Source organism: Mytilus edulis, chromosome 7 (genome assembly GCF_963676685.1).
Source record: "Mytilus edulis chromosome 7, xbMytEdul2.2, whole genome shotgun sequence".
In the NCBI taxonomy this organism is placed as follows: Eukaryota; Metazoa; Mollusca; class Bivalvia; order Mytilida; family Mytilidae; genus Mytilus; species Mytilus edulis.
The window spans coordinates 17,986,275-18,014,074 of NC_092350.1; the positions used below are offsets into that span (position 1 = coordinate 17,986,275).

The 27,800-nt window shown below is 32.0% G+C and overlaps 1 protein-coding gene across 1 annotated transcript; it reads right to left on the bottom strand.

The window, feature by feature from the left end:
• Positions 1-1,528: 1,528 nt before the first annotated feature.
• Positions 1,529-26,902, bottom strand: LOC139480879 (uncharacterized). Its single transcript, XM_071263806.1, has 8 exons — positions 26,877-26,902; positions 15,729-15,914; positions 14,696-14,714; positions 13,463-13,546; positions 6,745-7,032; positions 4,206-4,307; positions 2,712-2,819; positions 1,529-1,595 (listed from the first exon to the last, which is right to left on the bottom strand). Exons 2-8 carry the CDS (start codon positions 15,849-15,851, stop codon positions 1,552-1,554), a joined length of 768 nt encoding a protein of 255 aa, XP_071119907.1. The 5' UTR covers positions 15,852-15,914; positions 26,877-26,902; the 3' UTR covers positions 1,529-1,551.
• Between the last annotated feature and the right edge of the window lie 898 nt (positions 26,903-27,800).

The following is a 27,800-nucleotide window of genomic DNA, read 5'->3' on the forward strand; positions in this document are numbered from 1 at the left end:
AGTATAAAACACCAGTTTATCAAATTATTTCAAAATGTTTTCTATCTTTGAAAAAAATAAAATTCAAGCGCTGAAACAGTGTTTTTAATTTTGCATCTTAAAGGTTGTGTATTTTATGAAAATTAGTATCTAGTTATAGATAAATACATATTGTGTATTTGCAAAGTCTGGAAAGAGCAGTTATAACACAAAATATACTAAAGTCACCCGAGGCGAATGCGAGGTTTAAAAAAATTGAGTGTAAAACAAAGTCAGTTTGGTGCATGAACATTTTTTAGTGGGATAATCCTGGTAAAAAAAGTTAACTCATTAACGTCCGGTCAGAATGGGGACGTTAAATCCGATGCCTCGTGTAAAGGGAGTGTCACGTTCTTTGTACGTTAAAACCCCTTGCATCAACTCTTTGAGGAGTCCGTAGGTGGCATGTTGCAATGGAAATTTTCTGTCCTAATCCAATATACCATCATTTTCCAGTGGCAGTGTAAATTTTTCCGATCATCATCCCGAATGGCCTCTATTATGACAAAACCTACCTATTGTTTTTATTGTTAACTTGTTCTCGTCCTGAACATGCATGAAATATTTGCCACTGGACGTTAAGCAACCAACAATCAATCAATCAATCTAATTTAAAGACACACCATTTTTACTTTCTTAAACATTGATATACAATGTATTTTCACACAAGTCAACTATAGTCATTATTCGGAAAACCCTCTTATCCGAAGGGTTATGTTAACTTTTATATAGTCAAAGTTTTATTAACAAAAGTATAACTTATTTACAGAAAATACACGAAAGAACTACTATATATATTCAAATCACCCAAAAATAAATTAACTTCTCCTACAAAATCTACATAATCACATTGAAACTATCAAATTGATGGTGAAGGAATAAAATAAATGGTGGAGCTGATTGACGGATAGGAAATTTCCGTAATTAAAAAAGGTAGAAATGATGTTTTTATTTTTGAGTTTTTGACAAAATTGTTTGGAATTTGCCCAACGAAATTTGCATGTAGTATTGCAATAATATGTTCTGTCCTCTCAAATGTCAAATACTATTTTTGAATCATATGTTTTCTCGTTTTCAAAGAAAAACGCGTTAAATTTCTATCAAAAAAAAAAGCCAACTTTAAGTTTGAAAGTTTTACTTGGAGATGGTATTATATTTATGTCTTCATCATTCCGATGATCCTTGATGATATGTGCATAGAAAATATTTACGAAAATAGCGGGAAATTTAACCAAAAAATATATTTTGGGATTTTAAGGTAACTACCCAAAAACGTAAATTGAGGGGTACCCCCATTAAAGGGGTAAAATACAAAAATGTGACCATAGAAACTTTTTACGACCCGACGGAAATTAAAATATAGATATTATTCTATCATTTAAAACAATTTGCAGCCGTATGTTATTCCGGACCATTAAACTCGTTGACTAAGCGTCTTTTTCGATGTCAGTTGCAGTACTATAATGTTTGGTTTGGAAAGTTATATGATTAATTCATGCAATGCCTAACTTACTTTGCTCATGTTATTTCGCTTCATACGTTCCGGTAATATCCCTTCAAAATGTCTTTCGCTTTTCCTAAAACAAATATGTTATATATACGGTATTTTTTGTAATTAGACTGTATTGTTTTCGATGGACGGAATAGTGCATAAACGAATAGATAAGGTTTAAAGGGGCACTAGCTACAAGATATATAAAAAATCTTAAATTTATATTTTTTTGCTCAATCATTAATGAAATGCAAATAGTGAAATATCAATTCATTTTAACAGCCAGCATGGTTGAATTTTGTCAAAACAAGCTAACAAAAAACAACATTGATTATGAATTATTCACTTGCAAGTGAATAATTCGACCTCATTGAATTCGTATTCATGAGAACTTTAATTTAAACCCTTAGCTTGAGATGGATAACACGTGAATTGTATGTGTAAAGTTATTTAAAGGAAAAGAATGTCAACATTGAAAGTGAAACAGAGGCAATTCATTTGCTTGACTGGTTTGATCCACAAAAACCATTTTGATACAGGTAAAAACATGATAACATTTGTTTTTCATCTATAATATGAAATTAAATAGACCTAGAAAATTCCAACAGCACGAGTTTGCTTAATCTATTTATATTTATATTTTATGTTTACATCGCTTATATGGTCATTGGATGACGTTAGAGGTCATAATAGATACCAAGCATAAAAGTTGTACGTCTGACGCATGTGTCATCTAAAAAAGACTCATCACTGGTTTTCTGTGTATAGATTCCTTTGAATATTATATTGAAATGTAAAACGAATTCATAAATAACCATACATTTTTGTAATGGTACTGATCAAACATAAACGTAGGAACTAGGTAAAAAGATATTGATTAAAAGACAAACATTTCGGCACAATAAATTACTGTCTTCATGGTCATTCTTTTGTCAAAGTGAAAAAAAATGTCAGAAAATCCGTTGAATAGACAGGAAGTGATCACCAGAATTTTTAATGCTGATGGAAAGTCATCGAATTTGTGCAGTATTGTGTTATCATATATATTACGCGGTAAGATAAGGACGAACACTGAAAAAGGCCACGAAATATTTGTCTTTCTATAGGAAAGATAATTTCATCCTTTTTCATACATATCTCATATCGGTATCGTGTTAAATCTTTGGACTTGTAAATGTTTTCGTTAAATTTTACAACTAACCTCCAAAAACACAAACTGCAGCCACAATAACTACGACGACGACTATACATATAACTAGAGCCATAATCCCTGCATCAAAGCTGTCTTCTTTGTGATAGGGATTTGAGTCTAAAACAAGAAGTTTTTTTCATTAGAATATGTAAAATCTATAATATTATTTTTTATCATTTCAAAATGTTCAAACATTACAATGTAAAAATATCTGCACTTGGATAGTAACAGTTGATAATCAAATATATATCAACTTTTTTTCGATATTCGATAATTTTAAAGAAAAAAATGTTGATAATTTTGGTATTCAACTATTGAGTTTACTTTCATTCATTCATGTTTTATATATTCGGTATTCTCTTTTTTACGGAATTCTTGACATTAAAATTTTACCTTCATTCAGATATTTTAAGCTGGCTTGTCATGTTTTGGATTTTTTGTTAGATTTTTGGAATCCTCTGGTTTTATCAATTGATATATTGATAAGGGATTAATAAAGGAAATTGCATTCAAACTTGAAAAAAATTGCCCGGTGACCCCCATTTTTTCTTTTTGTAAATCTTTTAAATGTATAATGATAAGCCATCTGTAAAAGTCTTATAAAATTTTTATTACTTTTTAACAGATTTTGAGAACTTCAACTTGTCAATGATAAAGCTATGAAAAGTCAAGAGAGAATATTTTTCCGCCAGAATTTCAATGGCTAATATCTCGAAAATAAGAACGGTGACCTATATATTTTTTTGCTCTTTGAATTCGACAATTTCCTTTATTAATCCCTTATCAGTATAAACTAGTGTTTTGAAAAGCTAAATACTTTAAAACTGAGAAGCGAACTCCCTTAAGTAATTATTACGAAATTTGATTGCAGCAAATTTAAATATTGAAGGACTAGATATTGTTAGTTGACATTACTCATTCGGACTACTTATTATTTCATAAAACAGGGTTAGATTTGCATTTTTATATCATATACATATTTTTTATCACTGTAATGTTACGAATATATATTTTGAGGAATTCTTTTTAATTTTCAAAATACAACAAATCCGCCGGCAATGTGGTAGTGGTATGAGTTGTTTATATATTGCACGGAATTTATTTTTTTTCGAATGAAATATACATTCATCCACATTGAAGGCCGTATGTTTTAGAATAGAGACAATAAGTATATAATCATGCCACTGCTACAGCTACGCTTGAGGTCTCTTATCAACATCCCAAGGTTTCTTTTATGTATGGGCTTCCTTGACTACACAAAACGCTCTCACTTATTTTATTCCGAATTCTAGTAAATGTTCAACGATTTGTCTCTTAGCTCTCTTACTTCTATTCAAAGAGTTCACTGTTTTCCCTTTGCATCAATTGAATAATTGACAAAAACGTAATTCCGCCGGGAAATCTACTTCTACCACACAATTTTATCAAACAATATTTTAAGTCATATTTAACTAAATGGTCCCGTGATAAATCTGGTTTATCACAGTCCACAAATCGTTTTACCTGATTTCATATCATCATCATTGTTACTAAATGAAGAATTGCCGTTTTTGATAACTGTTTCAATTGTAGCTGTTTCCATTGATGTGTTTTCTTGTCCGACAACTGCAATGAACACAATATCCATGCAACTGAGTCTGTAGATCTTATTGACATATCTTAAGTATCATTTGTTACTTCGATACTGATATAATTTCAACTTTATATAATCTTTCTTAATTTGTCCATTTATAAATTGTTAACTGTTGATAAAAGGAACTCAGGTTTCAATCTACTAATGCAGAGTTGATCTGAGGGGGATTTTATTAATACACTTCTTCAACTATTTCTGTTCCTTTACCACCCTGGCTTCAAATATTCGCCTTGTATCGTTCCTGATTAGGTAAATGCAGAAAAAAACTTTGGAATCATGAAATTTATAAAGTGTTGTTTCATTTTTTATAACAATTTTTTCTTAGTGTATGTATTGGTCTTTATACAAAGAATTTCAAATTCTTTAATCTCATCAACCCGATATCGGGACCAATTATATGGACCATCGTGTTGTTTAAAGGAAATGATATATTTGTGACAGATGTTTCGTTTTCAATTGGATTTGAAATGTTAAATGTAAATAATAAAACAAAGAGAAGGAATAATGTCTTTGTCGATTACACCAATCCATGCCTGCGTTTAAGTCACAATGTTTAGCATTTCATATTTCACTAATAGTATCATTAATTATTCATGCATATCGCAACCATTTGCAATGTTACAGTTGTATCTGAAAAACTGATCCGTAAAAATTATATCAAATATATAAAACAGCATCTCTGTTTATTTCATTTGGTGTTCAATGGAACGTTGTCTCATTAGGGATTATATCACATCTTTGTTTAAATATGATTTGTTTAACTTATAAGAAAAAGTGCGCTCGGGTCTGAAAATGTAGGAGTATAGTTGTACTCCGTCTTCCTTTTTCGTAACTAGTACATATAAGTAATAATGAGTAAAAACGCCAAACCTGCTAATTTACAAATATACGAAAAATAACGATGACATCGGTAAATGAGCAGTAATGAAACACGCCAGAATCATTAAGCCACACGGAAGGATATATCTATATTCAATAAATCAGATGAAAAGGGTTAGATAAAACATTTTTTTTAATATTTAGTGGTCTGTATTTCTGCTGTTTGAATATTTAGTGCTCTGTATTTCTGCTAACTCTTACTTACTATTCGACTAGTCGGTCATTCTTAAGGCATTCGTGTTTGAAAATACTTCTAAACTGTTTAAAATCTATGAATGCACAGAAATTGCATGTTCCCTTTTCGATTCATTTAAAGGTATTTGCAAAACGGAGGCCTTTTGTTAAACTCCCAAAAGGGATTGAAAGTGGTGAAAGGGTCCATATTGGGTATGTAGACCTACATATTGGGTCGGGCCAAACTTCCACAACATAACGGCAATTTAAATTTCTGGCATGTGATCTCATAAAAGAATGCGATAAACATTAAATGAGAATAATATATGTACTATATATATATTTATGAGTGTAAGTGTGACATATATTTGTTCCGCCTAACAGAAGTTCTGATGGAAACCTTGTTATTAACATTGTCATAATATCTATTCCTGTTGGAACAAATATTTTCTATACCATTTATTCCGTTCGGAACATATACTGTAATATTTATTCCTGTAGAAATAATATTCCAGAATATATTTTCCAATTGGAACTTTTATTATGAAGAAACTTCTATTCCATGACACCACTTGCTCTTATATCTCATATTATGATTTGAAAACGACGGGGGGGGATCCCCTCACTATATTCGCATGACATTTTGGGTGACAAGTAAAACAAACATGTCAATAACCATTAATCTTTTGATAGATGAAACGCGCGTCTGGCGTATTGAATTATAATCCCGGTACCTTTGATAACTATTTACACCACTGGTACAATGCCACTGCTGGTGGACGTTTCGTCCCCGAGGGTATCACCAGCCCAGTAGTCAGCACTTCGGTGTTGACATAAATATCAATTATATGGTCATTTTTATAAATTTCCTGTTTACAACACGTTGAATTTTTCGAAAAACTAAGGATTTTCTTACCCAAGGAGTAGATTACCTTAGCCGTATTTGGCACAACTGTTTGGAATTTTGGGTCCGCAATGCTCGTCAACTTTGTATTTGTTTGGCTTTTTATCTGTTTTGATCTGAGCGTCACTGATAAGTCTTATGTAGGCGAAACGCGCGTCTGACGTATTAAATTATAATACTGCGTATAAGACGGGATTATCTACTTCTATTAACTGAGTTGCATGAACCCTTAAATATCAAGATAGTTCTATAAGTCATATTCATGCATTTTATTTTGTGATCTTATTTATCGTTTTATTTGTTCACTCGAATTTTTTTATTTCCATTTTTTTTTTTTTTTTTGGTGTAGTGTTCTGTAGTATGATATATATAGTAATAATACATTTATACAAAAATGAAAATACGAATAAAAGTATTATGTAACTGCAACCTTATCTAAAACTCAAACTTACCGGTTGTGTCCTTTAACAAATCACCATGTTTGTTAAATCTGACATGACATACAAATCGACTGTTGAGAAGTTCCTCTGTAATGTTCAGAACAGTTAGTGTGTATTTACCAGGTGAACTAGATATTTCATATGTGCTGTTATCGAAAACAACGTTACCAATCGATAAAATCTGATGTTCTGGTCCTCCTTCCCATCTGGGAATCCCAGGACAAAGTTTTTCATCTTTTATAACGCACTGTAACTGTACCTGTTTGCCTATTTGAGGTCTCGTCAAGACATTCCAGTCAACTTTTTAAAAATCGGAAAAAAAAGAGTAAAGCTATTAATAATAAAGAAATTAATGGATAATTTGTTTTACCTTTTATGTTGAAGGTCATCATACAATTCTTGAAAGTCAATTTTGCTACATATATGCACAGTAAGACATATTTAACTTCTTTGCATGTGTTGAATTGTTTGCTATGTTAATTTACATGTACGTGTTGCTTCTGCCTGTGATATCGTATTGTCTTTTTATATTCTTTGTCCAAAAACCGTGTTTTGATACTAGTATACGGTCTTGTTATTTACATGTGCCGAGGATTTCATAAATGTGGTAGTGACTTATTTATTGAATAATCATGGCACATTATAATTGGATGCCATATCATAGGCTCACCCTGTGACTCCTTTTGGTATTTCAACAAGAGAAAATAATGGTTGGTGGAGCAAGAACTACAAAACTTTGCGAAGCACCCGAGCTCTTGGACCGTTATTGTTTGTTTGGTAATTTTTTACAATATAGCAAATGGTTATTACCTATACATTGTAGGTATTCTAAATTCACTTGTGCATCAAAGCTTTCAAACCTTGTGTTCGAACCTTTAGAAAACTACGTCTGAAGCAGATATAACTCGAATACCACTTGAAGACTGGAGTAGCTACTCTGCGAAAGCATTTTATGATTTGACAGATAGATAATAACATTGTTATCTCGGTACAGATGTTTGTGTCATTTTCATGAAAGAGTGTTAAACAAATTCATTCAAAATGTAATAAACAATAAATGAGGAATGTGTCCATATGACACATATGATGCCCCGGCTTGCATATCAAGTTTTTACATTAGAACGGCAAGAGTGACGCTATCCGAATTCGTGCTTGATTTTTATAACTTTTTGTGGGGCAAACTTATAAGTTAAAGAACTGAATCGAAAAATTCAGAAGTTCTTTATTTGAGAAGGGCATTACTCTAGAAGGATAAAAGTGACGCTACCAAAATTCAATCTTAATCTGTGTTTTGTCTAGAAGAATAAAAGTGACGCTACGAAAATTCAATCTTGATCCGAGCTTTGTGGTATTTAAGCATTTTGTATAGAAACATTTGGTGGAGCCAAACTTAAGTTAGAGAATGGAAATGAAAAAAAAAATCAGCATGGTTTTCATTTGTAAAGGACATAACTTCTGAAGGGTAAAAATGATGCCACCAAAATTCAAACTTGTCTGTGTTTTGTGGTAATAATTATATAATCATTGTGTATAAGATTTATAACATTTGGTGAAAACAGACTTAATATAGAGAATGGAAACGAAAAATTCATTAATGTTTGCATTTGTAAAGAAATATAACTCTAGAAAGGTAAAAGTGACGCCACCAACATTTAAATTTGATCTGTGCTTTGTGGTTAAAAGTATTGTGTATAAGATTCATACGATTGGATTGAGGCATACAGAAGTTAGGGAACGGTTAACTTAATGCTCCTCCGCTACACAAGGACCATACACACACTTTTATCGTATTTGTAATCAGAATTGTAAATGTTTTGTAATTCCTTTTACTTAATAAAGATTATACTGGTAAAATCTATTAACATTATGTTATCTTGTCGATAGATATTTTTTTTCAAAGGGCATTAAAATAAAACAGCGAGAGGACCTACAGAGCACGTGTCGGTCACCTGGATCAATGTTGCTAACTCAATGGTAACTCTACACCACTAGTACTAGTAGAGGTCGGTCATTTAACAACGTATCAGCCGTATTATATACGTTGACGTATACGCATCTGCGTATATACAAAAATATATTAAGTGCTCCCGAGTTGAAATTTTATAATATAAAAAAGAAGATGTGGTATGATTGCCAATGAGACAACTGTCCACAAGAGATCAAAATGACACAGACATTAACAACTACAGGTCACCGTACGGCCTTCAACAATGGGTAAAGCCCATACCGCATAGTCAGCTATAAAAGGCCCCGATAAGACAATTCAAACGAGAAAACTAACAGCCTTATTTACATAAAAAAAATGAACGAAAAACAAATATGTAACACATAAACAAACGACAACCACTGAATTATAGGCTCCTGACTTGGGACAGGCACATACTTAAATAATGTGACGGGGTTAAACATGATAGCGGGATCCCAATCCTCCCCTAACCTGGGACAGTGGTATAACAGTACAACATAAGAACGAACTATAAAAATCAGTTGAAAAAGGCTTAACTCATCAGATGGACAAAAATACATGTGGACGTGGCCAAGTACTTATACATCCCGACACAAAAAAGACACAATGAACAGATCTGAGAGTACTCGCAGTTATCTGACAGCTGGTTCAAAACCACTAACAACTAATAAAAAAATCATGCTTTTAAGACTAAACTATCAATCCGTACACATCCAACATCCAATGGATTTAGTGTGAAGACGTCATAAACAGCCAAAGAAAAACATGAACTTGTGCAATGCCAAGTTACAGGTATCGACAGATTGTATATAACATACTAGTAATATTAAGTTAGCTTTTAATTTACTGGTAAAAAAGTCAAAATTTATACCAATAACACCAATATTCAATGATTTTATTACAGTGTTAAATAGGTAACCTTTTAGAATAAGTTTATTTAAAGGAGCGACAAGTTTACGTGGATCGTTTTTAAATTTCCGGGCACGGTTAACAACATTTCCGTAAAAATGAGGATGTGCTGTCCCGTTTGAAATAAGTTTTCTACAGGTACAACCAAACTTCAAAACCAAATCTTTATGTCAAAGTTGTACTTCGGTTTTTTTTTATAAATCTGATTTGATCCTATTCAAATTAATCCAACACAAACTTTCAATATTTGCAATTATGGTGTTATGCAAATAAGAGGGTAGGTTTATCAACGACTTCTACATGCTCTTGAAAAGGAGCGAATGTGGGACAGTGACACGAAACTCGTACAAAATCCTTTTATAAATATTGCAAAATCTTGCCCGAATAAACACCAAAAAAAATCAAATGTACTGCTTATATACATGTAAGAAACTATAAATATTGTTCATTAGCGATTGTATCATAAATAAGTAATATATATATATAAATTGTCTTCACCGTATTCACGCCTATCATGCCTGTAAACTGTACTAACTATTCGGAATATCTTTTAAAGTAGGTTACATGTTCCACAAAAACTCGACATTTCTTAATGCCCGCGTCACACTGTCCCGATTTTTATATACGATGGACACCCGAATGCGAAAATTGTAAGTTCGTACGAAGTTGGTCCCGATCTCGTTAAAATACCAAAAAGTTACCGAAGCAAGTACGATGAATAACGAAGTCTATAAGATGGTGCAGAAATTATATACGATAGCAAAAGATGGACATACGAAGGTTAACCGAAGACGGGTATTTAAGCTTCGTATCTCAGCCGAAGCCTACACGATGGATCACGAAGGCTACACGATGGATTACGAAGGCTACACGATGGATTACGATGATGGCGCGATGGCCTTACGATGTCTAAAAGATACGAACAGAATTTCGACAATATATCGTTTCTTTACAAGTCTGCCATGCATGGCGGGAAATCGATCTTTTTGTCTAATTCTTATAAAACTTAGTTCATTATCCCCTCGCCTACTACATGTAAGTTGCGTGTAGATACAATTGTTATGGACACTCTAAAACCAAAATGCTCAAAACTTGGTATGGTGTTACTCGTTAAGAATATATTAAGCGCTATTGACTTTAAAGTTCAAAGGTCAACGTCACAGTGGCAGTTCTAATGCAAGGCAATATCACCCCTGTGGACACTCTAAATCCAATATGCTTCAAAAGATTTTAACCACATTTGGTATAATGTTCCTCCTTGTAATGACCTGACATTTTTTACGTTCAAGGCCAAAGGTCAAGGTCATGCAGATGGACTTGTTTTTTTCTCCTTGAAATAGCATAATACACAGGAAATTGGTTGCTCATTTTTTTACCTGCTGGTTCTAAAGACAATATTAAAGGTATTTCCAGTTACTGAATGTTTTGGTTGATTTCTAAAAAAATAGTTTATGTATCAAATATGCATATTCAGTTTACCACTTTCTGCATGTGTCATATACAAATATAGTGTCCATATTTGTCCCCAATATGTTAAATACGAGAGGATGCCACGCTCTGCATTGCCTTGTTTGAACTGTAAAATGTGTGCACTAGTCTGAATAATCACCCATAAATATGCCCATGTTTACTGATCTATTTTAAAGGTAAGGTAATGGGTTCGTTGATCCCTTTTATTCAAAAAGAGCTCTTTCCAGGAGAATATCATAATAATATAGACAAAAGGAAGGATGTGGGGAAAGCAACAAATGCGGCAAAATATGACATATAGAAAACAAAATGGTTATGGAGTAAACATTCGTGTGACAACAACATAGAAGATACATAAAAAATCAGAATAATGAAGAAAAAGTTGGTTTCCCTATAATATACGTGTACCTGCAGTGTTGGTGTACGAGGCGCGTTTATGATTTTCATTATGTTACTTGATATGAAAAATTGACAAAAAATAATATTTTACTTGTAAAAGTAAATCCTGAGCCTGTAATAGCTGCTCTTCTTGTTCAATTTGAATTAATAGAAACAACGCTGACGCCTTTCTTGTTCTCATAGAATCATATGATATGAGCTCCATGTTTTGTGAACGTCTTTCTTAACTGTCGTACTAGACTGACCAGTGCATATCGCGCATGGCACTTTAAATGTGTTTTAGCGCGAAAATTAACTTACATTTAGCTGGATTTATTGCCGTCGTAGTTCCATCTTGTCGCCGTCGTACTTTTATTCGATGGCAACACGACGGGATTACGAGGTCTTCACGAAGTCGTGTTGCCATCATAAGACCTTCGGGTACCTTCGTGATTCATTCGTGTAGACATCGTAATGTCAAAACTGCCCGATAGAAACGATGGAAATACGATGTGCAAAGATGCATTCCCGGTGACATTACGATGGTGAGGATGGTGATACGAACTCAATACGAACCCTCAACATCGGACGCACCTTCGGGGATTTTTTAACATGTTAAAAAATTTAGAACCCATCCCGAAGTTGTCCCCGAAGGCTAGAAAAAGTGGCCGATGGTTCTACGATGGTTAAAGATGGCACTACGAATAGCCCGATCTGGATACGATCAGTCCCGATTTTGAAAATTTCCATTATCGTATTGCCATCGGCGAAAAAATCGGGACAGTGTGACGCGGGCATAATTGTTGTCAAGTTACTTTCACGTGCAGCTATTAATATGAAATCAGTTCAATACAAATTTACTTATAAGCTTATTTTACCTAAAAGGGATATAATTTAGAAGAAAGTATACAAATAAAGTTCGGGATCAAAATGAAGTTGATTAAGGAATAACGCGAGATTGCAGTCAGCCACTCAGAATAACGTATTATAATGAAACATACATCTAATATTAATAATTACATTAGATGTATGTTTCATTATAATACGTTATTCTGATTGGCTAACTAGCAATCTCGTGATATTCCTTAATCAATTGCATTACACAATGCAACTTTTCATTCATGATGACACGAGGTCCCACAATAAAGTGCACAGGTAAATGAAATAAAAACTTGATAAAAGGCGTGTTTTCATGATCCTATAGGTAAAAATGTAATTATGAGTATTGAATGCCTTTTTTGTAACTTTATAGGGTTGTAAAAGCGTTGACCGTGTGCACATTTTTAGTATGAAGCGCATCCGCGCTTCATACAAAATGTACTTCGGTCAACGCTTTTACACCCCCAATAAATTTACAAAAAAAGAGCATTCAATTCTTAAATAATATTATTACAAGATAATATATAGCGCAGACTTGCATATTTAGCCTGTGCAGCCAATTCGATTGACTGGCGGGATTATTGGACACACATGTTAAGCAGTTTAGCATAGGGTTGATTGTGACAAAGGTTGGATCCATTTGGCCCAATCATTTCAGAGGATAAGAATTTGCAAAAAATCTGAAGGGTGAAGAAGAGGAAGGACGTCGATAGACAATGGGCGCTAGGTAATTACAAAAGCTCGCACTGGCCTTTTTGGTCAAGGGGGCTAAAAATTGGGTCCGTCCATGTTACTTTATATTTAAATATATGGATATATAACTCTTTTACATTGTAGTCATCAACTGTATTAAATCCATTTCATACCAGAAATCCTTAAAAAAAAAATGATTATTGCTTAATATAATACATAAATTCGTTTTATTTCCTTTTATTCGGTATTTGTTGCGATTGTCTAATATTTGGTAAATTGGGACGCCGTTTGTCAGTATTTACAATTGGATTTGAAAGAGAAAAAAACGTGATATGAGGCATTCAGTGATTAACTAGAAATTGGGTACAGCATGTCATTCATATATTTGAGATATCTGCCCATTGCCTTTAATTTAATTGCTTCGATAAAACTTACCTTCACACGCCTTAATTGAGTTGATGTTGATGTATAGTACAATAATTGCGATAACCATTAATCGGTTCAGACTTGGTTGATTAGCTTAAAAATAGAATTGCATACAGTAATTCTGTAGTTGCCTTTTGTTGCTGTACATCATAAATTTTGTTCGATCATCATTTTGTACACAAAATATGAGGCTTTCTCGTTTGAATTGTTATATACAACTGTCGTTTCATGGCTTTTTATAGCTGAGCATGCGGTATGGGGTTTACTCATTGTTAAAGCCATGCAGTGCCCCCTAATAAATAAATTCTGTATCATTTGGTCTCTCGTAAAGATTTGTCTCATTGGCAATCATACCACATCTTCTTATCTGTATAGTACACTGACAGAAAATAAAAATTTGAACAAAAGTTATAATATTATTATTAGTACAAATTTATTGTAACTAGGGGCTATTAAAAGTCTGTACTTGTGCTCACTTGGATTTTCGTGCATCTTCGAAAATGGCAATCATTATTTGAAATTGTAGTCTCTTTGTGCTAGGTGTCCTAAAGGTATAGAACCACTAATTCAGGCCTGGTCGTAGAGAAAGTAGTACATATTTAAACAAAATAGTTCCTACACATAGATGTATCTTTGTCAATAGTGGGAATATTTGGGTAATTTTTGTATCAAATGAAAGCTTGTGGACTTGGGATCACTGCAGAACCCTTGTTGAAAGTTTTACTGGAATAATAAAGAAGTATATGAAAATTTAATAGGAGGTTAGGTTACATTTGGCTTGTTGTTCAAATCAGAAGTTCCTGTTTTTGTATTATCAAACTTCGGGGAACCAGTACGCTCTTTCTTTCAGCACAATTCAGGATAAGGTACAGTTTTGACATGAAATACTGCCACTTTATTTGAACTTAAGAAAAAGTAGCCATACATGCTTGAAATTGCAGAATTAACATAGAAATCAATGGGGCTATGAATTAGTGGATTTATACCTAAAAATGACTAATTTTCTCAAATCTTCGTTCCGCCGTTTAATTTACACCAGGTGGGATAGGGACTATTTGGAATGAATATTTCAGTATCTTTCGGTTTTTGAATGCATAACATTACCGTGATGCATACTTTTATATCCACTCTCCTACTAGATAAAGTAATATCTCGTTTATTATGAATACACTGTAAATTGTTCGAGTTAAGAATTCTATATCAGTAAGGGGGCACCAAAAATCGTTTAATAATTCAACTTACCAAAATGGCCGGAACTTTCCTGAAAATAAGTACATTTTATTTTGAAGATATTAACGTTATTATTATGAAGGCTGGTGTAAATGACACTTCATATCTTCCTATGTTTAACTATGATTAAAACAAAATGCAAATTCAGATGTGTAGGACACGAACAATCTAATGATAGCAATAAGTTACGTGAAAGAATAATTCAAATGGATCATGAAAATAAAGCTACGGTATAAATCTTTAAAGCAGTTTCTAAAAATTTACTGAGGTTACTTACAAAATTAAATTGTTCAATATGAAAATAATAAACAAACTATTTTTACAATGATGAATTGTCATAGGAAGTAAATTATGACTAAGTAAGGTTGCTTATGAAGCGCTCACTTGGATTTTCTTTCAAAAGAAACACTAAAACACAAAGCATGAAATGTATAAGTAGGCAACTTACTCGAACAATAAAAGAAGAGTCAAAGCTATCTTAAGTTATCTTTGCCCTAATAATCGAGGTCATCATTCATGATTTTTTGTGCCGTCCTTGGTAGGATCATTCACGATTAAAATTTGTCAAAAGGCTGATAAAGATCTGTCACAGTGATTCTTACGACAATAATCAGACATTGTTCAGTAAGCGTCCCAAATAATAAGATAAGATTTGGAATGGTGGTTAACACTACTGATATTTTTTTAGGATTGTTGATCAAGTTTTTCACCGATTGCACTGTCAAAAAATGCTACATTTACGTATCGTATATTTGTTTTATCAATTAAATGACTTTTTTTGTATGATGTGCATTGTCAGACGTTTACAAAAACAAAGTGTGTATATGGGAACAAAGACAGGTATATAAACCTATAGGTAGGATGAACCAAAAACAGTTTCATCTAGGTTTTATTAATTGCTTATCTATCTTTTCATGTCAAAGATTTGATTGAAATCAGATTATAGATATATATAAAGACTATTTCAGTTGACTATGATATCGGAACTGGCTTATCACTTTTCTATATATTTAGAATATAATGTAAGACCTGCATTACCACTTACATTTCTATGCAAATTCAGATTGCTCAAATATTTCCAAAGCTTGTTCCTTCCAGGTTTGTGTTCTGAAGATACATGTATGTGTAGCATTGCGTTTTTGTTTATTTTCCGTTCCAAGTTAAGCATTACTGTTTTTCGTGACAGTCGATTGTATAATCTCTCTTTTAATTTGGCTGGGGTTGTTTTTCTCTGAAAATATATATTATTATACATATATATATATATATTTATCATATACTTAGCATTAATATGATAGCTTTTGCATATGTGTAATGGGCGGAAGTGCACAAGCCATATCTTCCCACCCGGGCTGATAACCCATATCAAGTGCCTCTCGTGCAAAAAACCCATATCAGTGCCTCTCGTGCAAGTTACTTCCGGTGTTTCCGGTATCGGTTGTTTACTTTTCCATTGTGACGTCAGATGTTTTTTTATGACGACGTCAAAATTTACGGGAACTTTTGTGGGGATAGTTTAATACTTGCTAACAAATGCCATTGACAATTATGAATCATTTTATAGTACAACAAACATGGAGTAGTAATGATCGTAAAACTCTTCCAAATTTTCAATGTTTCAAAATTCTATAGGAAATGTTACCATAAATATATATAAGGAGTTAATGATGCTGTTGTTGGACAACTATAGTATATTTGTTCATAATTTTAATTTTCTTTATAAAGTGTTCGACTGTTTTAGTTATTGCATTAGTTTATTTGCCTTACATAAAACTATTGTCGGAAGTATATGATAAAGCGATTAATACATGGCCTTTTCCATATCAGCCTGGGAATCATCCCTCGACCCATATCAGCACATTGACTCCGTCTCGGGCTGATATGGGGGTCTCGGGATGATACCCAGGCTGATATGGAAAAGGCCATGTATTATAAGAAAAAGTTAAGTAAAGTCCGTATGCTAGTAACATATAAGAATTATTAAAAGATAATAACGGATGCAATGCATCACTTTTTTACTTGTACTTTCACTGCTTTCGCAGATCATCAGGTAATGTGACTTTATTTGATGTTCGAAACGAAATGACTATTTTCCACATTTTTCAAAGCCTAAATATAAAAAGATTTAATTTTCCTATCGGTTACAAGAGCGCAATGTTTGTAATGCATTTTTCAGAGGGTATCATTGGTGTTACAACTCTTGCAAACTAAAACCACATAGACAAAAAGTAGTAGTTTAACTCACGATAATTGTCAGCGGCAAAACTTGACTAAAAGTGCAGTTGGAGAAAAAAAAACGTCTACTTGCTTCGCTGGATGGAAAAGGCAATTATTTTTAAATGACTCCGTCGTACATTAATTGAATATACTGTTAACACTTTGTAAAATATGAATTTATTTATTTTTAAACCTAAAAAGATCAGATTTGACAAATTCTGTATCATCTAAGGCCGATAATCACAATTGGATGCACACTATCTTAAGTGGTGTTGAATTGCCGATAAAATATATAAAATAAAACAGTGAGCTCTTGTAGCCTACTATTGAAGGTTCAAGTCTAGTAAAAAAAAACAGCAGTTTCTGGTGCATGTCAAAACCTTGTTTCAGAATCGTTTTATGGACTCAATGTTGTTGTTTATTTGTTGGATACAAATATAATGATGAATTGACACATATGTCTAGATGTAAAAACAAATGTTGTATTTTTTCTGGGGTGATATCGAACCTGGTAAGAGAAAGAGAAATTGTTTACAGGAAGTGGTGCACAATTAGTCAAAATAATTGAAATAGCGTTTCAAGACTTCATGATTATTTTGACTAGTGCAAACAAGGCTCGAGGGTACACAAATTTCAGCAAAAATTAAAACCTTTTTTTTTTCAATTCAAATTTTATTTATTACTTCAATAGTTTTTACTTTATCATATTGAACTGAAAATTAACCAAAATAACCAATTCGAATTGGCCCAGATGACTTTTAAAATGTGTGTATCATTGAAAAAGTTCCCAATTATAATTCCCTTTGGAGCTAAAATACCATTTTTTACATTTAAATTGAACTATGATCTATTTTTAATTCATCGGTGATCTATATTTTTTATTATTTTTTCGATTAAGATGTACTTCAACTTAACTATAATTGTAAAATTTCAGCGATTTCTGTAATTTAGTTCTTTTTATTTCTCCTATTGGTTTAACAGATAAAAAATACCTTTATAAAAATGTGTGATTTTTTCGAAGACAGATTGTGAGCTTAAATGATCGATGACCCGATTTTTTTATTTTATTTTTCTATTAAGTATATGATAAAGTTCATTGATAGAAAAATATAGCGAAATCCTATATTTTTTTTAAAAATTTTACTCGCGAGCCCTCTTAAATCACAGTTCCCAATTAGTACATACGTATCAACATTGTTTATGAAGCATCTTATTTATTTTATTATTTTTATAAATGTAATGATGAGCTGTCAGTTTACATGTACGCATACAGAGCAGTCATTTATAGAACTTCAAACCTTTAATATTTATTTTTAAAAATCCAAATACAATCAATATTCAAGTCTTATTAAGTTTAAAACGCAGACCATCAATACTTTCAAAATAACTGATATCTATTAGACTTGTGTACATAGGATAGAATGATCCAGACACACATCTTTCTGAACAGTTGTTCTTACGTTTGTATATAGCCCGGAACATTAAACCCATGACAAAGTAAAAATTCACCGTTTTACTTCATGATGTGACTTCCGTTAACCAGGTCTAAAAATACAGCCCGTAACAGAGAAGTGATCGAATTGATGTTTCTTTACCGTCAAAATTAGCTACGTTATCGACAAACTTAATTGAGTAGTGACCGAACTATTGGTACTTTAATGTTAAAAAGATTGACAATGCTGACAAACTTTCATGTGTCGATTATCAAGTTTGATACCGATAATATTGAAAATAATTCTAATAATATGAAACAAAATATGTCCATGCACCATTTCGATTGGGCGAAAAGTAGTCATTTCTTCAAAGTCAGAACAGAAAAAAAAAGATTTATGGAAGGACGTCTTGATAGTATTATTTCCTTTACAAAACTAAAAGAAATATACTGATAAACAATTAAAAAGGTGTTTGATAGGAATGAAGTCCTTTATTTTTTCGGACTACAATGTGTACCGTATGTGTGATGGATTTGAATTCAATCAATAACTTTGAAATGTTTTCTCATATGTATACACAAAAGGGAGGACTGGTATTTGTACTTCTGTTAGAATATGTCTTCGTCCGTTTCACATGCCAAACTTTTCCTAGTCCAGTTTAAACTGGAAAATTTTGTTGATTCTGTACTCATACTTCACGTGTAGTTGAGTACAAGTGTCCTCGTAGTGAACGCACCCGTCTACGCGTGCAGTAAAATGTGTACTCTTACGTCGCATACCGGGCAGTTTCTTTGTTATATCTGTACTTTATCAAATACATGTACATGTTAATATTTACTTAATATTAAATAGGTAACAATTATTGCTGAAAGCCTGTTCAGGGTTTCTTTCTTGTGTATGATTATATAATTTTTCACACGCCTGAACTCATTGACGATAATGTAAGGTGCTCTATTAGAAAAAAATAGATTTCTAGTACGGGTTTGAAAAAGAAATTTCGCCTTTTCTTTAGCCTGTTTTGTACATTTAGTTTAACAGATATGATTCAATGGAAATTTTCACATGGAACCTTCGGTAAATAGGAAAATGAAAAGATATGGGGTAATTTATAGAGAGACCACACTCCATCCATGAGAAAAACGGAGGGAATTTAAAAATCTAGAGGTCTCCACAAGGCTTTCAACAAGGGTGGAATCACACTCCTTCTGAAAAGCTCTAAATCGCCCCAACGTGTACATACGTTTGGTCATCAAGAGATTCTGGTTTCTCTTTTTGTGTGTCATAGACATTCAATTCAGATTTGAATTTAATTTACCGAAACATTTCCGTACATTAAATCTTAGGACGGTCAGAACATTTTGAGGACGCAACAGATCGAAGTACAATTCTAAGTAGTTCATAGATGTGCAATAATTCAGCTTCCTGTACATGTTCATGAAGTTTTAAATTTTGAATGTTGATTTCTTTAAAAAAAAACAACATTTTTTTACAATAAAAAATCTCAAAATGTCCGTTAACAATGAAAAAGTTTGTGGAATGAAAAATCACATATCTAAGAAAAGCAGTCGTTTAATTGATTATAAGAAAGTTTCAGTATATCATGTCAAATTTCTTTAATTTGAGAGTTTTCCTTTAGTTACAAATGTAACTCCATGCATGTCTGATGGTGAAATACAAATGAATGCCTCAGAAAGGGGTGAATTAATTTCCATAAATGACAGATGAATCGGGCCAAGCTTAGTAACTTACAGTAAACATACTACTGTTTGTTGTTATTTATTCTATTGTATGCTGATTATACAATAATTTTAGCTGAATCAGCAGCAGCATTGCAAAAGTGTTTAGATGTATTTGAACAATATTGTAATATATGGAAACTATCAGTAAATGTTGAAAAAACTAAAGTGATGGTATTCTCCAAAAGAAAGTACGCTATGATTGATAATTTTAAACTATATGGTTCAATTATTGAAAGAGTGGAGTCGTACCCGTATCTTGGTTTGCTTTTAAACCAAAACGGGAAATTTGCAATAACAAAAAAGAAGTTAGCAGAACAAGGACAGAAAGCACTTTATGCTCTATATAGAAAGATTAGGAATATATCTATTCCAGTAGATCTACAGCTTAAGCTATTTGATTCTTTAATTGATCCTATACTTTTATACGGGAACGAAATTTGGGGATATGAAAAATTAGACATATTGGAAACGGTGCACTTGCAATTCCTAAAGAAGGTGCTCTCTGTCCGAAGATCAACGCCAAACTTCATGGTGTACGGCGAAACAGGTAGATATCCACTAGACATATATGTAAAATTACGTATACTTAATTTTTGGGTAAAATTACTTTCGAATGATTCTAAACTGTCTAGTATTATGTATAAGTTATTGTATGAAATGAATTGTTCAGGAAATATGCAATCAAAATGATTATTAAATGTGAAATCTATACTGAATGATCATCGGTTGGCTTATCGTTTGTATGAGATAGCTAAGAAATTCTTAGTAAAAATAGTATAAAATATTATGTTAAACAAATCTTACAAGACCAATTTGTACAAAAATGGCACAGTATGGCTGAAAGTGCCTCAAGAGGGGAACTTTATTTATCATTTAAAAGGGATTTCTGTCTTGAGGGCTACTTGATGAAACTAAATAAACAACGCAGAGTACACTTGAGTAAACTGCGATGTCAAATTTAAAATTCCCTATAGAAGCCGGTAGATGGTTAAATATACCTCGTGAGGACAGAATATGCACATTATGTGACATGGGTGTAATAGGAAATGAATTTCATTATCTGCTAGTATGTTGTAACCCTAATATTATAAGAATTAGAAAAATACATATACCAAGATACTATTTTTTTTAACCCAACTGAGGACAAGCTATTTGGTTTGCTATACTATTGTAATATAAATGTGCTCAATAATGTTGCATTATTTTTGCAAAAAATCATGAAGTATTTTTAATAAAAGAAACTGTTTAGTACTTACGTAATTCAAGTGTATGTTATAATCCAATTAATCATATGATATATATAGCCCAGGTGGTCGTGTGGTCTAGCGGGACGGCTGCAGTGCAGGCGATTTGGTGTCACGATATCACAGTAGCATGGGTTCGAATCCCGGCGAGGGAAGAACCAAAAATTTGCGAAAGCAAATTTACAGATCTAACATTGTTGGGTTGATGTTTAGACGAGTTGTATATATATATATATATACTAGAACACACCCGCGAAATCGCGGTCATTCAGAGCGGAGTTAAAAGTATGTAAAGTGTTGTTAGAAGTTTTATACCTCCTCCTTCATTTCCAAAATTCCCAATTTTTGGTTTTCTATCAATTTCAATATGAACATACATTTAGTATGTTATGAACATTTAAGTAAGGAGCCTGTAGTTCAGTGGTTGTAGTTTGTTTGTGTGTTACATATTTGTTTTTCGTTCCTTTTTTTGTGCATAAATAAGGCCGCTAGTTTTCTCGTTTGAATTTTTTAAGCTGAGTATGCGGAATGGGCTTTGCTCGTTGTTGAAGGCCGTACGGTGACCTATAGTCGTAAATTTCTGTGTTATTTTGGTCTCTTGTGGAGAGTTGTCTCAACATGGCAATCATACCACATCTTTTTTTTTTGTTATCAATGAATTTTGTAAAATATTTAATGAATGGAGAATTTCAGAAAAGGTATCAAAAGTTCACATGAATAATTTTAGCGCTTATCTGTATATTACTATATAAATTAAGTGTATTTACTTTCAATTCTTAGTTTAGTAATCGATCCATGGTGGTCAATTGACAAAGTATACAGACCCTCTCCATTTAATAAACTCTGAACATAATTAAAATACACTTTATTCGTACTATTTGTTTGTTCAAAGTATACAGAAAAACGCAAACCGGAAGTATAATCTGACTTAAAATTTTGTCCAATGACGGGACAATATCCGGATGCCCTTTTTCTCGTTTTTCTCCCAAAATAACTCAATCTGAATAATCATATGAATGGATGACAAATGCGACTTTGCACTGTACATATAGGACACAGAGTCGTGTTGATTAATTTATTGTGGAAAGAAGAGAAGCGACACCAAAAATGAGGTCTTCTCGTTTAATGGTATAGATATATGCCATGATATGTGTATTTGTTTGGATCGTTTAAATCACGTGTTAAACAACCGTATGTTACGGTGTGTTTGATGACTTATATTAAATTGACCTGTATATATGTTTATTTCAGTTTTGTTCTGTTATTATACCACTTCTGTCAAGCTGTATATTATGTATATCTGCCTGTTGTAACAGTGTAAACTGTCAGAGTGTACAATAAAATCTTGAAATCTTGAATCTCTTGTTACGTTGACGTACTCGTCGAACTGTTTAAAAGATTTGTGTTTATGACCAAAAATTTATATGCAACTTCATTTATAAATTAATCTGAATTTTATAGCGCGTCGTCACAATAATGAAAGTTATAAAAACAAATCTATAACCAGCAGATCTATACTTCTATAAAGAAAGTATTCTTGTACAAAAGGGTATTTATTATAAAATGGTCCTAACTATAGAATAGATAGTTTACCACAGAAATCTTCAACGGAAGTTTCGACAATTTTAAACGGAAGAGATTTAAAAATAAATTTAACTTTAAATAAACACTGAAATAATTTTAATACCTCGAAGGTGTAAAGAATAAACCAACAATCTCAATCTTTAAAAGTGTCTTCATTGTACTAACCGACGAGTTCATGTTTACAGTAGAAACAGTGGATGTGACTCCAATAAATTCACATTATCATTGTAGTCATGAATATTTTTCGCTTATATTAAATTGGTAAAGATTTTATCGAGGTCGCACCAACTGTTTCTACAGCTAAGATCAGTTACATGTAACATGATCTCGTCGATTCGCACGACGAAGCCATTGTTTATGACGGAACACACATTCTAGATTATGTATTTTTGTTTCCGTCAGTTCGAAAGTATTTGATCATTTCAACTCCTTTGTATTTCATAATATGTGTCATGAACAAAGACATATGTTCGATTGAATAATGATTTCCTCGTAACAAATGATAGAAATTTCGGAGATCCCGTATTTGATCCTTTACCGTTAAAATGAAAATGCCAATGACAGAGGTTGATTATAAAAAAATGTTTTACTGTTTTAAAAAAACTTCGACTTAAACAATGAAAACTTACACGTTGGACATGAAATATTTTGTCGATGAAGAAAATTAAATTATGTCACTTCTGAAATAAGTTTGTCGATAACGTAACCTATTCTGACGGTAAAGAAACGCGAATTCGATCACTACTCTGTTACGGGCTGTAAATCCTTGTCATACAATATTTATTTATAACGATATCGGAAAGGTGTACTAGAAACTAAGGAGGAACTAGGCTTTTAAAACGTCCATGTCGCAACATAAAGAAATATATATTAAAACATTTATTTTATATTGCTACGCTGCAACTAAAAATGACGCAGCTTCTTATTTTTTATTTGATTAAACACATAAGAGAATATTAGAAATTATTTCCTACCCCTAAATGAGACTCTGATTGTGAATGAATAACATGTTGAACTTACACAACAATTGAAAAAGGATATCGAATGCTCGAGATCGAATGGCATTAATATACAAGTCAACTGTCCATAGACGTTTACAATATAACATTTGCTTGTTACTATTGTCTGACAAAGAAATATTTCCACTGTAATATCATAACAATTTATATGATTTACTTTTAATTTCTAAACCAATTAAAACAATTTCTTCAACATATTACTAACGGGTATTATTATTTATTGGCAGGGATTCACTTACTTGGTTACACATTATCCAGGGATAGCGATGAGCCGCTAGGAAAACCTTTATTCAAGATATTGCATAAGCAAACGGTTATGTTATAGGATAATTGTTCAGACCATACGCTTTAACTGCCAGAACTTTGAAATATAAAGTTGGCATGATCTAAAGAGAAGTATGATACTTAATTGAAAGAACGAAACATAGGGATTCCAGCTTATTAGAGTCCACTACATTTTGCTACCAATCCAATTAAATGTGACCGTACGTATCCGAATATCTGTGTGTGTCATCCATGAGCCAAAATAACAAAAATATATTTCAAAATAAGGGACACGTTCTATTTTCTGCATACAATAGATCAACTTTTTTGGAGAGAGTTAGTGATTTTTTACATAAATGTCACTTGAAATGTTTTTCACCAATTATATCTTATTTTAATTTAATATTCATATCAAAACATAAGCAGTCCATTGCATCTGACGAAGGGGTGACTGCATTTGTTTTACTTTAACAAAATTATTCATATCGGTCTTTAAACAGAAGGCAGTCACAGTAAGTAATATTTTGTTTTATAAATAATGTATTGATAAAATCAACGTTTTCCAACCAATCATAATACTAAAGTTCTTTGAAATTCCAAATATTTATTTGCATTTCTATAATATTTGAATGGGCATAATGTTTCCCATGAAATATCACGTTTGGAAATTAAAAAAATCCTTTATGATACAAAACACGGTTATATTTTGTTAAAAATGTATAATATTATATATGGTCAAAATGTGTATGTTAAACAATAATTACTATTATTAATTAGGGGCAACTATTTTACTTTTTAAAAAAAAAGGACTTATCACATCGCAGTGAGTTAGTGGATTTCGATTAATATCACTTTCAGTCGTTTGCTTAACCTTAAGTTATTGAACTTGTTAAAAATAGAACAGCAACTGGCAACCTGCCAGTATTAATGATAAAGTCAAACACCAAAATGTAAAGAAAAAGAGATTGCCATACATTTACATGTACCTCACTTAATGAAATAATGCATGATTTATAAATTATCAAAAATAGATGTAACAATACTGGTTGCTCAAACCATCTTAAATATGGTTTGATACACAAATTTCTGCGTAAGGAAACGGCTTTACCAAGTCAGGAATATGACAGTTGTTTTCCATTCGTTTGATGTATTAATGATCTTTTTATTTTACCATTTGATATTAAAAGGACTTTCCGTTTTGAATTTTTATCGGAAGTTCGGTATTTTTGTTGTTTTACATTTTGTATGAGATAGGATTTGTATAGACTGTGTTCTTTGTGAAATGTTTTTAATGGTAAATTAATGTGTGAAAAACAAAGCAAAAATTCTAAATGAAAAAATACATATTATATATAATTATGGTTATTTGCTCATGTTTAAAGTCTTAATCTCGAATCAATAGTCCTAAAAGTTACCCCTTTTTACAAAAAACTAAAATAAATAAATCTAAGAACATATTAAGATAAGTTTTTTTCTAAAGGACAACTAGACAGTTTAATTATGAATAATCTCATTTAAGAAAAAAAATATCTTGCTCTCTCTGACAATAAAAAAAATGTATAGTTGCCTTTGAGACTTTCAGGTGTTGAAGTCATAAAACTTTGCTCGGTGCTCGGAGCACAAAAATCATGCTCGAAACAAGAAATCCAACACTTTGATTTGTTGATTTTGGGAGTATGAGTACAAAAACTGACTCGAAAGTTTTATGACCGCAAGGCCTAGAGTATACTTCCTTTCGAATGAGACAATTTCTTCATTAATTGTACATTGTACATGTGCCTGTAAACGATAGGTATACAGCATTCGGCATTGTCCCAACAAGTAATTCAGATGAATAATTTCAATGATGTACATAAAAGTCAACATTTTTTATTGTGTGAATTTTATGTAAGAAGTGCATGGATTAGATTCACCTTGATGTCGTGAGCTCTAACAGCTATTAAATGGAAGTTTAAAATTTACAACATATTTGTGTCCATTCAATGAAATAACATTGAGAATTAAAATTGGGATTGTGTCAAAGAGACAGCAACCCGACCAAAGAGCATACAACAAGTTTTCAATAATCATGATATTTTGGAAGTGGTTCTTTCAGAAAGATTTGATCGTGTGATATCGAAACACCGGTGATTGAAAAGCATGACACAGTATCCAAATCTCTGAGATCCAAGTTCATTTAACGAAATTTTAGTATATATAAGTGCAATTACAATTATATAACCTAATTACTGATTATCTAATAATGTATTTAATATGTTTCTCGATTCTTTTCTGTATTTACGCGTTGACAAATTACAAATCAATGTAAATGTCTATTTTAATATAATAAGTGGACACCTGAAAATATTTTAATTTATTTGATATATATAAACTTTATCTCAATTCACTATTCGGTAATCAATCTCAGTAATACCATGACAACTCAAATTATGTAATCTTCAAAGCGAGAAGTGTATTTGAAATGACCCAATGCCCCAGTTTATTGATCCAACAGTCGGGTTAAATACCAGTAACGAAAGCAGTCGGGTAAACACCAAGAAAAGACATGTCATACATCATATAATGTCTTTGTCTTATATTTAAATTCATGGTGAAAATAATAAAGATTAGATCTTTTGTTAACCATGTTAAAACGTATCAAGTTTTCACAAACGATATAGAGGGAAGACAATCAGTGTATGTTTGTAACTTACGGAAGTATAACAGTATCCATAAATCGGTATAAGGGCCTTTTTAAAAAAATGTGGATTTTCTTGTACAGTCAATATTTCTAAAAAAGTGTAAATATTTTTATCCAATTTTTAGATACACCATTTAGTTTTTGGTGTGTGTAACAAGTTCCAGCAAATTCAATATGAAATTTAGCTACAGAAATTGCTTCCAGTGGGTTTCAAAGGGTCCAAAAACCCCAAAATTGCTTGTACGAAATTGAAAAACTAGTCTTTTTTAAATGCTGGTTTTAATACCCAGCGGAAATTATTATTTTTCTTTTGTTATTATAAATATATAGGTATCACTGCAGGTATGTATACACAAATACAGGGAATTATTAGATTTTATTAGCATTTTTTTTTACTTTTCATTTCGTACTTAAAAAAATGTCAACTACATAACACAAATGAAATAATGTTGCCAATAAACAACTGATTATATCCCTTGTAACTAAGGAAGTGTTCTCTACTTACTCTTCATCCTCTGATGACGTGCTTAAAGTTACAGGATGACATCATTGATTCATTTCTTTATAGATTAGTTTTGGTGAGTACAAATTACTCCGTAATTTTATTCTATGTCAACTTTGTAACGGCAAAAACATTGATAAATTTTGGCATAAATATTTTTTTTTACATAAATCATTCAAAGTCTATAATACTGACTCTAATTCAATAAAAACCATTTATCTGGTAGTATTAGGGTCAAGAAAAACATTCAAAAACCACAAATAGGTCAACTACATAACGGTCAACTACATAACGCAGTGAATCGTTATGTAGTTGACAAAAAGCGTTATGTAGTTGACAATGCTGAATTAAATTCACTTTAAAATATGTTTCTAAAAAGTGTTATTTTAACCATGTTAACTGTTTTGAAAAAAGTGTGATGATTTGTATGGAAAT